At 39.3% G+C, this 15,269-nt stretch overlaps 1 protein-coding gene across 5 annotated transcripts in view; it reads right to left on the minus strand.

Annotated features, from left to right (window-relative positions):
- Positions 1-15,269, minus strand: part of UTRN (utrophin) — a 560,266-nt gene that overhangs the window by 402,722 nt on the left and 142,275 nt on the right. For all 5 annotated transcript variants that reach the window (XM_074990438.1, XM_074990437.1, XM_074990436.1 and 2 more), the window contains 8 exons: positions 14,712-14,884; positions 11,603-11,718; positions 10,174-10,337; positions 9,339-9,542; positions 8,020-8,201; positions 6,966-7,116; positions 5,017-5,136; positions 3,635-3,736 (listed from right to left, as the gene is read on the minus strand). In XM_074990438.1, coding sequence (XP_074846539.1) covers positions 3,635-3,736; positions 5,017-5,136; positions 6,966-7,116; positions 8,020-8,201; positions 9,339-9,542; positions 10,174-10,337; positions 11,603-11,718; positions 14,712-14,884 — 1,212 coding nt within the window. The remainder of the gene's footprint in view (positions 1-3,634; positions 3,737-5,016; positions 5,137-6,965; positions 7,117-8,019; positions 8,202-9,338; positions 9,543-10,173; positions 10,338-11,602; positions 11,719-14,711; positions 14,885-15,269) is intronic.

A 15,269-nucleotide genomic window follows, 5' to 3' on the forward strand; every position in this document is an offset into this window, starting at 1 on the left:
CCCCAACCTCCATAGGACCTAAACAGATTTTATTTTCATATATATGAAATAAGCTTACGTGTTTATTGTTTACATCATTTTATGTCACTATTTAAGAATACTTAGCTGCCAAAATACTGCCCAACTATTACTATTAAACAGGACTATCGAATAAACACCGGTTTTCAAACAATGACTCTATCACAGCTGAAGAAAAAACCTAACGTGGTTGTTTATGCTATGACCTAAATAGGTTTATATCATAGCATATTCAAAATAAAGTGTAATGTCACATCCTGTAGCCTTAAATTCATAGTGCCATCTCTTTGTATCTCAAAAGAGAATCTAATCAGTATATTGAGATATGGCATGTACCTCTTCTATTTTATGTCAGTAATTGTAAAATAGTAGTCATAGGATTGATCAGTTGGCTGCAGAATGATGTGCATTTATTCACAGTGGCAGCATGTTTGGAGGAGATTCTAGAATCACCAAGCTGCCAAGTACTTCATGATTCACTAGTACATTGCTCTCAGAGTCAATGACCAACAGTTTCCATTTTACTCCATTCTTTACTGCTCTTAACCCACATAAAATAGTACGAGTATGTCATTTAAAAACTGTTTTATGGTTTGAATATAAGTCAGATACAAAATCTTTAACTGTCTTACCACTACATGAACATGGGTTAGCTAACAAGACAGAAGAGTTCAATGACCCAGGGTCCTAAGATGATAGATTATCCTCAACACTCTAAACATAGTGATACAGGAAAATGAAGATGTTCAGAACTATATTTTGATGCAATTTCTTCTATATTAAAGTCACTGAGAATGAACACCAGTATGATTATGACTGAGGAGTAAGGATTACTTTAATAACGTAAAAACAATAAAATGGGAACGCAAAAATGTGCGGCTACTCAAAATTTTATTTTCTACAACAAGATTTCACCTGTGGAACTCACTGTCACAATATATTTCTAGAGGCCAACAATGATCAGGACTTTTTAACAGGATTACATAGCTTTTATGGTTATGAATACCACTACGTTGGACAAGAGAAAAATGTCTAACCTCTCATGCCTGGGCTTACAAAACTTCTTCCTTGGGAGCCTGATTAAAGAGGTGTGCTTAGGAACGCAAATCAGAATGAAAACAAAATCCAGTTCCACATGGCCGTTTCCTCTCTGGCTATGTCTACATTACAGCAATCTCTTCTGACAAAACTTCTGTCCACAGAGTGCACCTACACACAAATGCGGATCAAAAAAGTGATCCAATCTGTCAACAGGGAGTGGGCAGACTTGCCTGGCTATTTCTCTACAGAAAGGCCAACCAGAAGCACAGCAGACAGGACTGCCTGATGACCCAGAAGCCCTGTCTATCCACAAGGCTTTTTTGTTGACAGATTCTGTCAAAAAAAGCATTCAGATTCATGGGGGAGAGACAGACGGCTGTTAACAAAAGTGCCAAGTTCTGTCAACAGTATGTTGACTGAAAGCATTTGTAGTGTGGACGCTCTGGAGGTTATGTCAACAAAACCTCTGGTGTAGACATAGCCTCTGAGAGCAGTTAGTCTCTTATAGAAAAGTCTTTCATCAGAAAAACAAAAAACAATACAAAACAAAAACCAACAAGTTGCTTCCACTCTTAATGGGTTACCACATATTCCAAATCCCCCTTTGTACCAAGTGGAGGGGAAAAAAAGAGTAATCTGGTCCCTTTCACCAGGCTCCTGTCGAATCCTCTCCATTTTAGATGAAGCACTGCTTATCTCTTGCTGGCAACCCCTCTCCACCCTGACTCATTGGAAATCATAGGGCTGGAAGGGACCTTCAGTTAGTCGTCTAATCCAGCCCCCTGCTTCAAGCAGGAACAACCCCAACTAAGTCATCCCAGCCAGGACCTTGTCAAGCTGAGTCTTAAAAACCTCTAGGGATGGAGAATCCACCACCTCTTTAGGCAACACATTCCAGAGCTTCATCACTGTCCTGGTGAAGTAGTTTTCCCTAATATCTAACCTACTCCTCTCCTTCTGTAACTTCAGGCCATTGCTCCTTGTTCTCCCATCTGACATCACTGAGAACAGTTTCTCTCCATCCTCTTTAGAGCTCCCCTTCGGAAAGTTGAAGGCTGCTATTAAATCACACCTCAATTTTCTCTTTTGTAAACTAAATAAGCCCAAATCCATTAGCCTCTCCTCATAGGTCACGTACTCCAGCCCTTTAAACATTTTTGTTGCCTTCCACTGAACCTGCTCCAGCACATCCAGATCCTTTTCATACTGGGGGGACCCAAAACTGGACACAATATTCAAGAACAACGAAGGGTCCTGTGGCACCTTATAGACTAACAGAAAAGTTTAGAGCATGAGCTTTCGTGAGTAAACTCACTTCTTCAGATGCTGGTCCTGGAAATCTGCAAGGCCAGGTATAAATAGGCCAGAGCTAGGCTGGGGATAACGAGGTTAGCTCAGTCAGGCAGGCTGAGTTGTATTGTCATCAGTAGATCTGGAGGTGTGAACTCCAAGAGAGGGGAAGCTGCTTTTGTATTTAGCCAGCCATTCACAGTCTTTGTTTAATCCTGAGCTGAGGGTATTGAATTTGCAGAGGAATTGTAGCTCAGCAATTTCTCTTTGGAGGCTACCCCTCTAATATTCAAGAAGTGGCTTCACCATTACCGAACAGAGGGGAACAGCCACTTCTCTAGATCTGCTTGCAATGCTTGTCCTAATGCGCCCTAATACGTCATTAGCCTTCTTGGCTACGAGGGCACACTGTTTGCTCATATCCAGCCTTTCATCCACCATAACCCCTGGGTCCCTTTCCGTTGTACTGCTGCCTAGCCAGTCAGTCCCCAGCCTAAAAACGGTTGAGATTCTTCTGCCCCAGGTGCAGGACTCTACACTTGTCCTTGTTGAACCGCATCAGATTTATTTTGGCCAAATCCTCCATTTATCCAGGTCACTCTGGATCCCATCTACCTCCCCCCTAGCTTAGTGTCATCTGCAAACTCTCTGAGGGTGCAATCCAGTCCCTCATCCAGGTCTTTAATAAAGATGTTGAACAAAAATCTATTTTCCCCAGATCCTTAAATAGCCCCCTCAAGGACTGAACTCACAACCCTGGGTTCAGCAGGCCAATGCTCAAACCACTGAGCTATCTCACCCTCCTAAATAAAGCTGAGATACTTAGTGACCTCTCTTTCATAAGACAAAGTTCTTTCCTCCACCTTCAATAACTTATTGGTCCCCAGCTGCCAATACTTTATTTAGTTCTGAAACCTTAGGCACTTACTACTACCTGGACTTTTGATCTCAACAGAGCAAAAGCAATTTAATTACTTCATAATTCAGATAACATCACTGCATTGCACCCTACCACATCACTGAATAATTGATCTTTATGACAGTTTTACAGTTTCACTAGGAGTACTGTAGCGAAAGGATAACAGACAAAATTTGTCTGATTCACTGTAATGCCAATATGTTCATGTACAGGTTGGCAGGATTTAAGTGGAAGAGATTAATTTTGCACCTTCTGGAAAATATTTTTACAGAAGAAAATTTTACAATTTTAAAAATGTTTTCAGTAAAGTAGTAATGAGTTTGAATTTCTCCATTTATTATTTTGGATAGTTGCACAGCTTCCTACCTGCTCTTCCATAAATTCCTGCCACAGCATCTGCATGCCTTGCAGTTTCATCCAACGTTCCTCAGTCCAATGACAAACTGCAGTCCAACGCTCGCCGAGCTTCTACAACAGCAAGAAATGTTAATGAATATTCAGTCACACTGTGAAATGCATAATAGGCCAGATATTCAAACCCTATTAGTTTGTCTAAATCACTATCACCACTATCTAAATTTAAAGTTACCCAAACCTAGAATTGCAATTCTTGTTTTCCAAAAAGTCCTTCTCAGGTGGCCTAAGTCTGATCTGGTTTTGAAAAAACTCTCACTTTATCGTCTCTTCTTTTAACTGAAGTAGTAGTCTGTTTAATGTAGGACATTTTAGGGAAAATATTTTAAAACTAGAAGACATTACTTAGGCACTGCATAAAAAGGTCAACTCTTCAAATAGCAAAATATATTTTATAGCCAGTCCATGTACATCTCTATCAAAATTACTTATACAAAGGAGAATGTTAAAAATACTCTATTGTAAATTCTCATTATTTCTGTATAATTCCACAAATAGAATTAGAAGTAAAATTTTCAAAGGTTTCTGTGTCTCTTAAAAGTACAAGTACACTTAGGCTGGCTCTACACTTACCTTGAATATCGACGGCTGCTACGCAATGTTAGGTATGCCAATTGTGCACCAAAAATCGATTTTGCAGCCATCGATATTTGTCCCTGTCCCCACTGCAGAATGCCCATCAGCATTCCTTAATCCTTCCTGCTCGCAAGGAGTTCCGGGGTTGACACTGACCCTGGGTTGAACTTAAGTGTTCAATCTTCTGTGGCAAGTGTAGACCCAGCCTTATCCTCTCTAAACTGGATTTGTCCTCTAAAGTGACTTAAGCACGGTTAAAAATGGGGATTAGGACTTATTAAAATTGCTCTGGTAAAATTTTCAGAACACTTTACGTTGTCATCAGAACCCAATATCAATCTATCTTTTAGAAACAATAGCGATTTAATAAATAGTGTACAGCACAAAAATGTGTCCATTTTAAAAATTCCATTAAAAATTATGTGTCTTCTTTTCTACATTCCAGCAATAACAAATTAACATTTTGAAGGGAGGCAGGTAAGGAGTCTGTAAGCTAGTGTCTTCAGCAAATACCTTTCTATCCTTGAATTTTAATATTTTATTTCAGAGGAATAAAGCATGCGCTAATAAATCTTATGCATCAAAATACTCTAGGGACTAGACAACTTAGAAAAAATATGAAAAAGGTAATTTACAGTTAAGGAGGTACTATACTATATTTACAGCTACTTCAAAATTAACTATCAGACAACAAAACCAAGCCACCCATACAGCTTATGTGTAATGAAGTACAATGAGGAACAGCGCAAAACATTTACCTGCAGTTGTTCCTCCAGTACAGCTGTTGCGCTCTCACCACTGTTTTCATCAACAATCACTACCATGTGGGTCAGTGAGTTTACCTTAACTTGCTCTATCTCAAGATCCTTCTGCAACTCCTGAAAGAACAATCAATGGCCACAGAAACTAGATAGGGGTGAACACTCGTTTTAGATTACAACAGTTAAAACTGTTGCTGTGCAAAGCGGTAAAGGTTCAAAAATTAAACGAATGTTTTATTAAGGGGAGACGTATTTACAATGTACCTAAATATTTAAAAAGGCAACTTTCAATGGTAATGAACCGAAAATACATTATTTCAGATGATGGATGACACCCACACGATACCAGCACTATCACTCATTAAATTCTTCAATGCACATGAATGGAAGTGGACCCTACTGTAATATGAATTTAATAAACTGTGTAATAGGATTTGGTTTTCATCTACAAAAAAAGTATGTTTTGTGCGCTCTGACCAAAAAAAGCGATGTCTGAAAATTCAAATGTTTGGCTCTCAACAGCAAATGACATTCTGAACCTCTACCAATACATGCAAGAAAACTAAGTGTTTCTACAAAATGTGTTACTGTATATAATGAAGTATCACTTTGGGAGTCCAACAGTAGATTAAATTACTTACTATGCACACCTGTCTTTTAATAGGTTTTGACGGAACAATAAGGACATCTAACTGTATAGCTTTGATGGAATATATTAGAGAGACAATACTGACAAAAGACTGTACATGAACTACAAAGAGCATGTAGGAAGCGAAAGATACGCTTTTTATTTAGCAATATAGAAATATTGTTTTTGTAAATTTCTAGGTATTAAACCCCTATCACGAGAGTAACAGTGCCCTGGAATTACAGCTTTAAATTTTCTACTGTATTTTTTTATCCCAAAAGGATTCTTGGTGTAGTGGATAAAACTCTGAAGTAGGCCTCAGGAGACTTACATTCTATTCTGAGCTCCGCTATCTACCAGCATGATGACCCTCAGCAAGTCATTTCACCTATCTGTCTCTCACTGACCTAATCTTCAAAATGAGGATAATGATACTGAGCTCTGAAAAGCACTCTACATTATTATTCAAAATCTAAAGACCTTAAGCCCTGCTGAAACGTAGCTAGCACTGAAGATGGAGGAAGGAAATGAACAGTGCACTCAACTCACAAAAATGGGAAGGAAGTGGAAATTTTGACCAATGAGCCAAGGGCAAAGCAGTTTGTGGCAGTTTGTTTGGTTTTTTTCGTTTTAGGGTTTTCGTTTTTTTTAAACAGGATATCTAATGTCCTTGGTCCCTTCATGGGAACTAGGAAGAAGGTTAATAATCTAACTCCATCTCAGAATGAATGTTCTTTTCAACACTTACCACAGAATGTTGTAAGAATAATGAGCATTTACAAGCCCTCTTTGCTCTTAAAGTGCCTTGGGCAGAAGGCAAGACTGAGCTCCAAAAACCTGTCTTAGAGCCACACCTATGGTAGAAAGCTGTGCAAAACCAGAACAATTTCTTCTCGGCTTAGTGTTTCATTTTGGTTTGGGGTGGGTCTTTAATTTGTTTTTTATGTGGTAATAGGTACAGTGCACTTGCCTGATCTTCAATATGGGCAAATTATTTTTCAGCCCTTCCTTAGTTAATGAAGAACTATTCATGCAGCAAACAAGGCAAGATATGCAACTTCCACTAAAGGTGCTTTACTCAGCTAGAGCTTTTAAAACTGCCCAGTTCTCTTCTTTCCCATGCCCAACCCCTGCCACATGAAAACTATCAAGCACATTGCCTCAGTTTACAGCCAAATCTGAATCTTGCCTAAAAATAGAGAACACTTAAGTGGCCACCACTCTTGAGTTTCCTCATTGTAGTAGTCGCTAAGTTATTAGTGCTTCTGAGTATTTTTTCCATATTATGTGTATTACATATCAGGCAAACGACATTTACTTTATGTACTTCCATCTGTTTTTGAAGTGACTCCAAATCTTCAGCTAAGGCCTGAGATTCCATCTTTTGGATTCGCTCTTCTGTGACAGTCAGCCAGTTAGACAACTGCTGCAATTGTTTTTTCTGCAGTTCCATCAACACATCATGCAACCTGCACATGGGAGAAAGCAAAAGCAGACTAATTCCAGAATGGCTTTTCCAAGTAAAGAGCACAAGATCTAGTTAAGGTAGCCAAGAATGCAGAGGGTTTTTTTTTTTGTCTCCACCTTGCTGTGCGCCAGGTGAGTTAATGAAACACAAACAAGATGGATTTAATGCTACCAAATGACAAGATCATTCTGCAAATTTTTAAATTAGGCCTTAAAAAGAGGCGAAAACGGACACACACTGCAGAAGGTGGTATGGATGCACTCCCTGTCCAGCTCTCAGGGCTCTCCACCCACACTAAGCAATAGGCAGCCAGGTGGATGAAAGGGGCTGGTATGAACATGTGCCCCCCACTGGTATGGGACAGTCCCAGCCCTGAGACTCTCATCCCCCAAGGCACCCTCTGGGGAAGGCAGAGGTTCTGAAGCTGCCTACTTCCAAGAGACTACAGGCTGCTGTTCCCTTGCCTGTCACCGTAAGGAAGCGAGGGGAAAGTGCAGGGTTTGCTGCATTCCTCCCACTTGGGCTGAGGAGGACAGGGGGAAGATGAGCTGTGCGCTTTCCTCCTACTCCCTGACAGTAACAGGAAGAAGAGAAAGTAGTGTCCTCGTATGACTCTTGGGAGGTTTGGGGAGGAGGGTTCCCCGTGCATATACGCGTGCGCACACACACACGCGCACCCTGCCCTGAGCCTCTCCTCCTAACCTCAACTCCAGAACCCTCCATATACCACCAACCCCCTGCCATGACTCCTGAACCCCCACCATACATCCCCACCTCCTACCCTGGAAGACCCACACCAAGGGGAGGAACGTTGCAATACGACAGTACTTGTACAAAATTTAAGTTACTTTCACCCAATTAATTAGTTCACCAGATACACGAGACGTTTCAGGGCTCAACTCACTGAGATTGCCTGTCCATGCTAGCCAATCTCAGAGCTTCCCATCGAGCATTCAGCAGTGTCATTTGTTCCTGGATCTCATTCTCCTCTTCCTCTGATAGACTACCCTGTGCTATCAGTTGGTTCCCAGCCTGCAGTACACCACCCACACTGCTCTGGTGTGCAGTCAGCTCCATCATAAAAGTCTGGAAAAAGTACAGCAAATTACATCATCATGATTTGTGAGTTCCCATCAAGAGTTTATGAACCAATGATCAAACCACAATGCTGCAGAATAAGCTAGCATCAGAAGCACAAGCACAGCAGACCTTTACTCTCTGCATCAGAAGATTTCAAAATAATCACAAGTTTTTGTTGCAGTAAAAGAGAAGAGGTGATAAGGGATTAAAAATATACCTTTCCTAAGAGAAGTTGTTGCTTGTTAGGAGACAGGCTTTAAAATAAGTGCACTATGAAACATATTAATTGGAACATTGAAAAACAAAACATATTGCAAAGAAAGCAGTTTCCACTACAGAAACCATTTTTTCAAAAGTCCACAACGTGTACATGGGAAGGGTCCTTTCTCTTCTCTATATATGGTTACACAGTTTCTACACGTGGAGAAGACAACTCTGGTAAAGGTAGCTCTGTTTTCTGATTAAGTATCTAACAGAACTTTTCCAGCAACATTACACATACAACCAGATACCTCACACTAACAAATGGAGACAAAGCAGGACCCACTCCTCCACTGATGTATCTCTGCATAGCACCATTGGAACTCGTGCATAAACCACAACAAAGTCTACAAAGTTTCCATCAAATCCTTTAGAAGTTGAGAAATTAAAGAAAATGGTGCACTAAAATTAACCTTTATTTAAAAAAAAAAAAAAAATTCTAAAATTGAAAAAAAAAAAAAACAAAAAAAAAACCCAGAAAACCCGAAAGGTTAAAATTCAAAATCTAACAAGCAAAGCAAATCATGATGCAGATGTTACAAGCAACAACAAACTTTCAGTGTAAATTTAGCAAAGGCAAGAGAAATGAACTAGAACAACTGGGAAGGATAACTCAGTGGTTGGAGCATTGGCATGCTAAACCCAGAGTTGTGAGTTCAGTCTTTGAGGAGACCATTTAGGGGTCTAAGGCAAATAGATGAAAACAAAAAAATGTCAGGGATGGTGACAGGCCCTGCTTTGAGGGCAGGGGACTGGACTTGATGACCTGTGAAGGTCCCTTCCATTTCTGTGAGATAGGTATCTCTCACTCTGCAGTTTACATTATTAAGAGCTAAGAATTTTAAGCAGAAGCTGGAAAAAGATTTGCCAACACAAACATACTTCATGGTCAGCAAACTGCTTTTTGACTTCCTCAACATCAACAGATATTTCATCCTGTTCGTGATAGATATCTTCAGCTGAAAGCAACCATGCAAGGACCTCTTCCAGAGCTTCTTGGTAGCTGTCCAAGTCCATATCCACCTCAGTTACAGTGCTAGGGGTTTCAGCTCTCGAACCTCCGTGTTCCTCTTCAGGTGTTGCACTCTGCATAACAAAGAGGAAAGTAACTCTTATTACAAATACAGAGATGTTGTTTCCATAATTGTCACCAAACAGAGATTGTTTAAGACCTATTGAGTACTTCAGTGACATGACAGCCTGTCTGTTATGCCATCTTGTAACATAGTTGGTTACTTTGTAGACTAGAAAGGCCAACTGTGCAATATAATTAATTTCCATTTTTCCCCCCCAAGAGGAATATAGTCTCGAGGTCACCAGTAAGAATAAAATTACCCACAGTTGTTTTTACTAAGTTAATTTAGCAGGTGACACTAAAGTGGAGGGAAGGAGTGCCAGAGAAGAATAAAAACTCTCCCAAAGCAAATTAAATTCAGGATCAGGGGACATCCTGCCCAGCACACCGAGATGAATGAAAAAGATGGACAAAAACAAGAAGCTTAAAGCATCTAAAACTTTCCAGAACAAACCGACAATTGCTGGCATAGGATAAGGGAGGGGGAACAGAAACAAAGGTGAGACACAGAATTAGGAAGAGGAATGTCAGAGTGTGTTTTTAGTATCCTCCCATGGATTTCACAAAGAGCAGAAGAGCTACCAGTATACTAGTGAAAATTACAGCCAAGAGCCTTCCAGACCCAAAGGTATAGAAACATACTTGCTGTATATTAAATGCTGCTTCTTCACATTCCTTTTTGTATCTCCTTGGAAGAGTCTCCACCTCACGGATGTCTTCCATGGTGATTTGCTGAGGAAGGACCTCAAACAAAGAGGTCAAATACATGATGATAGATTTTTTGTCAGGAAGCTGTACAGCAACATCTACAAAGGACATTTGGCAAAACTGAAGTGAGACTGCTTTTCCAGAAAATTTCCTAGATAGCAAAGATGAGGTGTATGTACCAGAAAGTGCCAGGGTCTCAAATATTCTCAAGAAATTTTATGGGAAAAGGTCAGGCATTCCTTCCCCACAATGTCTGGAAAGGTTAACAGATTAGAAAGCATGAGCAATGGAAAATGCAAAAAATGAATAAATCCCTTCATTTCTCAGAATGTTAGAATATTTTTGTAAAGAGGTTGAGGCTATTCTGCCCCAACTTATCTTATGTTTTAAAGCCGATCCCTAACTTTTCTGAGCAAAGCAGCACCTGAAATCAAGGAATTTAGTTTGGAAAGTCTCCTGGGAAATTCAGCATTTACACAGTTTGAGCAAAGAACAAAATGGAATGCCCATAGGTTGTCAGTCCCTACACAGTATTGGCAGTGCAGCAGAAGCTACCAAATCCTATAAATGAACATATCAGTTTCCTCAGAGCTGCATCAAAACCACACAGTTCAGTCAAGTTACAGTGCAAAGTCAGAGCCCTCTATCCTCACTTCTGACAGACACACTGGGTAATAAGGTTTAAACAGCTTTCTCTAGATTGAACCTCACCTCTATATCACCAGGACTGATCACTTAACGCTGCAGAACTCATCTGCTGCTCTATTATGTAGGACATATATTTGGGAAGCCCAGGGTCCACTCAGAGGGGCAGGAATTTAATGCAAGTCACAGAAGCTTGCTGGCAAGTGCTCCCTCAAGTGAGGCACTGCGGCAGCGGAAAAAAATCTACTGCTCTTCAGTGGCAACAGACAGCAAAGGTGGGTTTGTGTGGTGAGAAGAGATATCAAGTAGGTAGTATTTAATGTGTTGCTTTAGCCTGGGAAATGTTTACTCATTTATAGTTTTACCTCCTATGCTTTTTGACGCAATACCCTTTTAATCCACTGATCCTTCATTAATAAAAAAACCACCTGTCCTACTGTGAACCAGTTTTTGCTCTTTCTTAACCAAGAATCGTTTTTTGCATCAAGTAATTTTAAATAAAAGCAATCTGGGAAGACAAATCTCCCTTTTACACTAACACAAATGACCCCCTCATAATTAGCTCTCTCTTCACAGGGTCAGTGGCAGAAGATAAACAAGAAGTCAAAACCTGAAAATAACCTGGCTCTGCATTTATATTAAAAGTAAATAGAAGTAAGTTTTCAACACTTATCTCAAAAACAAAATTTCTAATCAAGAGCAAGCAAATGTATTTTACCTTCAGGATCTAACAGGTTTTCTATTCCCAGCTGGGTTTTGGCAATGGTGAAAGCATGTTCTAGTCTCTCAGTTGGACTCAACTTAGTAACTTGATCCCAACTGAAGAGCTCAGGTCTGAAAGAACAAGAGAAACAAAATAAATCACCAATTAAAAAAAATAGGCAGAGTGGGGGAAAGGAAGGGGAAATCTTTCGTAAATCAGATAGCATTACAATACTTCCAGCAATTACAGATTTTCAAACTGAGATTCAAAGCAGAAAGCTGAAGTCTGTACACACAAATACTAACAAAATCCAGGACATATTTAAATCACTAACTTTGTATAGTTTGAACCTCTCTAGTCCAGTACACTACGGACAACATCCATGGTCCAGCATAATTTTAGTTAGCCACATGGTCCACTTATCATGGGAGTGGTCAAGTTCCCGGTGGCCCCATAAAGTGTGTTTACAGCCACCAGTCCTGGCTCTCAGTGTTCTATGCTGTTATTTAGCTGTAATTTACCCCTAAATGTCTTCTAAGAGCCCAGTAAGCAGTGGAAATGTTGGCAATGTTGCTAGAGAATACAGACCTCCTGTGGTCCAGCAAATTCTCTGGTTCGGCACTTATCAGGTCCCAAAGGTGCCAAACTAGAGAGGTTCAACTTGTACCCACATTACTGGAGTAACAGTCCCATCATTTGACATATACTACACTCTACAACCATTATTTTTGTGGTAACATTAGAAGAAATGCTGCCAGCTCAAAAAACATTTTTTATTATTTAAGTATTTATTTTTCAACATTACTTCTGAGTGTTTACTTTTTGTATTGCACTCACTTTGGATAATCAGAAAAAAGTATGTTTCACTTTTATTTCTAGTCATTTTACTTCCAAATTCAGAGAAGTGCAACTAGTACATGGTGCAGTGTTTGAACAGCAAATATTACAGTGGCATGAACAATTATTTTCTGTATTTTTACAGAAATTATGAAAAAGTGACCATTATTCTTAAGATTTCTCAAACTTGGTGGGGAAGGGAAATGATGGGTACCTTAAAGGCAAGTGGAATGACTATTGAGGTACGGAACAAAACTGAATAGGGAGTTAAAGGTTCTGACATTTAGAAAAAGGTTTAAAAAAACCTAACATAACTAAGATAAAATATAACTAATAGGATTTTAGTAATTGACTACAAAGAGTTTAAACAAGGAGGGTTAGAAGGGATTTATAAAATGATACCCATATGTATAATGAGGAGGGATTATTTTATTAAAATCTTTTTTATTTAAAAAAATAAATGCACTATTCCAGCATTTCCCAAATGTTGTTCCACGGAACCCCAGGGTTCCACGAAGTGAAAATAAGGGTTCAGTGAAAAAGTTTCATTACAGTAACATTTTGTGATTAAAAATAATTATATTTAAACCTTTATGAATTTTATTAAAAGCAGTTTTCATTTGTGTTTGCCATGATAAGGGTCCCTGCATAATGCCAGCTTAGCCAGAGTGTGGGGATGATGATGATGTCACTACTCAGCACTGCACGCATGCAGTTAATCAGTGGTGAAATCGCTTGTTACATATCACCATAAATCCCCGTACTCACTCTCAGGGAGTGTGGATAATTTTGGGGAGGCCTAGGTCAAGAATATTCAGCATTATCAAAACATGCAATTCGTCGGTTGCTACCCCTCACTAGCACATACCTGTGCTAAACTGGGTTCTGTAATTATGCAGCAACAAAAATGAAATGCAGAAACTCACTGAATGCCACACCAGATATGCAAATCCAACTTTCCAGTATTAAACCAAATATAAAAAGAATTTGCCAAGGAAAGAAGAAAAACCACTCTCTGCATTGATAACTGCCAATATCATGCATATTACTTTTCAAGCTTTACTTTTTGTACCATTAAATGTGATTTTTTTTTTAAATATGTGCAATTAAACTAAATGCTGATCTCAGGACCTTGTTTAGCATTTGTTTATTATTATTCTTACTTATTTATGGTCTACTTTTTTGGCTCCATATACCAGGGGTTCCACAAAATTATTTTGAGTTTAAAAAGGTTCCGTGGACAAATATAATTGGGAAGCACTGCACTATTCATTGGAGAGCGAGTGAGTAGCAATTTCTACTGAGAAGAAACTTTCACACTTTCAATTACTTTTCTTGCCTGTCTCCTCTGCAACCCATCCCAATTTGTTTGTTAATCACATCTAACTGCGATCTTTTGGATTACAAGATCACTGAGAAAGGGACAACCATTTCCTATAGGTCTGCCCAGGACCTGGCACATTGGAGCTGTGACCTGGTTGGCCTCCAGCTGCTGTAACAATATAAACTATATTGTGGAAGAGTGCATTCTGGGAAATGATGGAACCTGAAACATTTGAGAGACTGGACTGACCTAAAGCAGAAATATCTGATTGTATACAGCATACTTGTTAATTCATTATTTATTTCTATGGACCACTAAACACATACCCCAAAACAAAGAATATGTAATCTTTGCCCCTAACAGCTTAAACAATACCACTTAGAAAAAGGAAGAGTACAACACTACACTACAGAAATAAATTGTATTAGTCTTTAATTCTTCTATACAATAATACATGCCAACTGCATGAGAATAATTTCTGTCTCTCTAATCACACTTTTTCAAAAGTAAGAGAGAGCACTCTGATATGTTGACTTGTTTCAAAGCGTTCCTTATCTACTCACTAGACATATTGCAAACAACAAGCTGAACTGGAGCCTTTATTTCAAGTGTATTTTTGGTTTTGAGGAAAGAAGTAAGATGGTCTACTAACCAAGATACCCTCTCTGTAAAGACATCTTCCAGCTTACTTTCTAGTTAATGCATGTCATGTACAGCAGTTTCAAGCACTTTTATTCTTTGGTAATTGAAAAGCCAGCAAAGAAACAATGAGAGTTACAGCTTTACCCTCCGCAAGTACGTGCCGGATTGGCAAATTTCTCTCTATTGTTATTGTAAAAACAAAAAACAAAGCCCACCAGCAGAGAATCATTTAAACAGTGTAAAAAGCTGTTGAACTTTCCAGGATGAAGAGGCAGAAACTTCCTATTTGCGTAGCCATGTAACGATGTAATGATCCCTTACTTGTGTCTGTGGATCACAGCATTAAATGCCAGTCCATCGGTCCAACTTGTGGTAAAATTGAGAACATTGACCTGACTGTAAGGCCTTGTAGATTGCCGAACCCAGCTCAGCAGGATTTTCTCACTGTTTGTCTGCTGCAAGTCAGACATGATATCCTTCATGACATCTTTCACCTGTGGAAAGCAATCCATAAAAAACTACAATTTACACATTTATCTGTCACAACCACATTTAAATGGAGTTGTTGCACCACATGACATCTGAATGAAAATGTGGTTTTCATTAAATGCAATCGGTCAGTTACAGACATTGCAGCTGAGGAAAAACAACAAGAAGTGCTGGGGCAGAATGGGACCCTTGTCTCTTTTCTAAATTAGAACAGCATCCCTAGTGCTGCCCAGACTTGCATGGAATACTCTACAGCTCTGCTTCCTCGTGTCCTTTGTTCTACCCCTAGCATGTTCTTCTATAGTGGGCCTTGTGGGGAAGACATTGATTCCACATGGGGAATTCTCTTTAGCCCCTTATGACATTTACCACTTTACATGATGCTTAAGA

Source organism: Carettochelys insculpta, chromosome 3 (genome assembly GCF_033958435.1).
Source record: "Carettochelys insculpta isolate YL-2023 chromosome 3, ASM3395843v1, whole genome shotgun sequence".
NCBI classification, from domain to species: Eukaryota; Metazoa; Chordata; order Testudines; family Carettochelyidae; genus Carettochelys; species Carettochelys insculpta.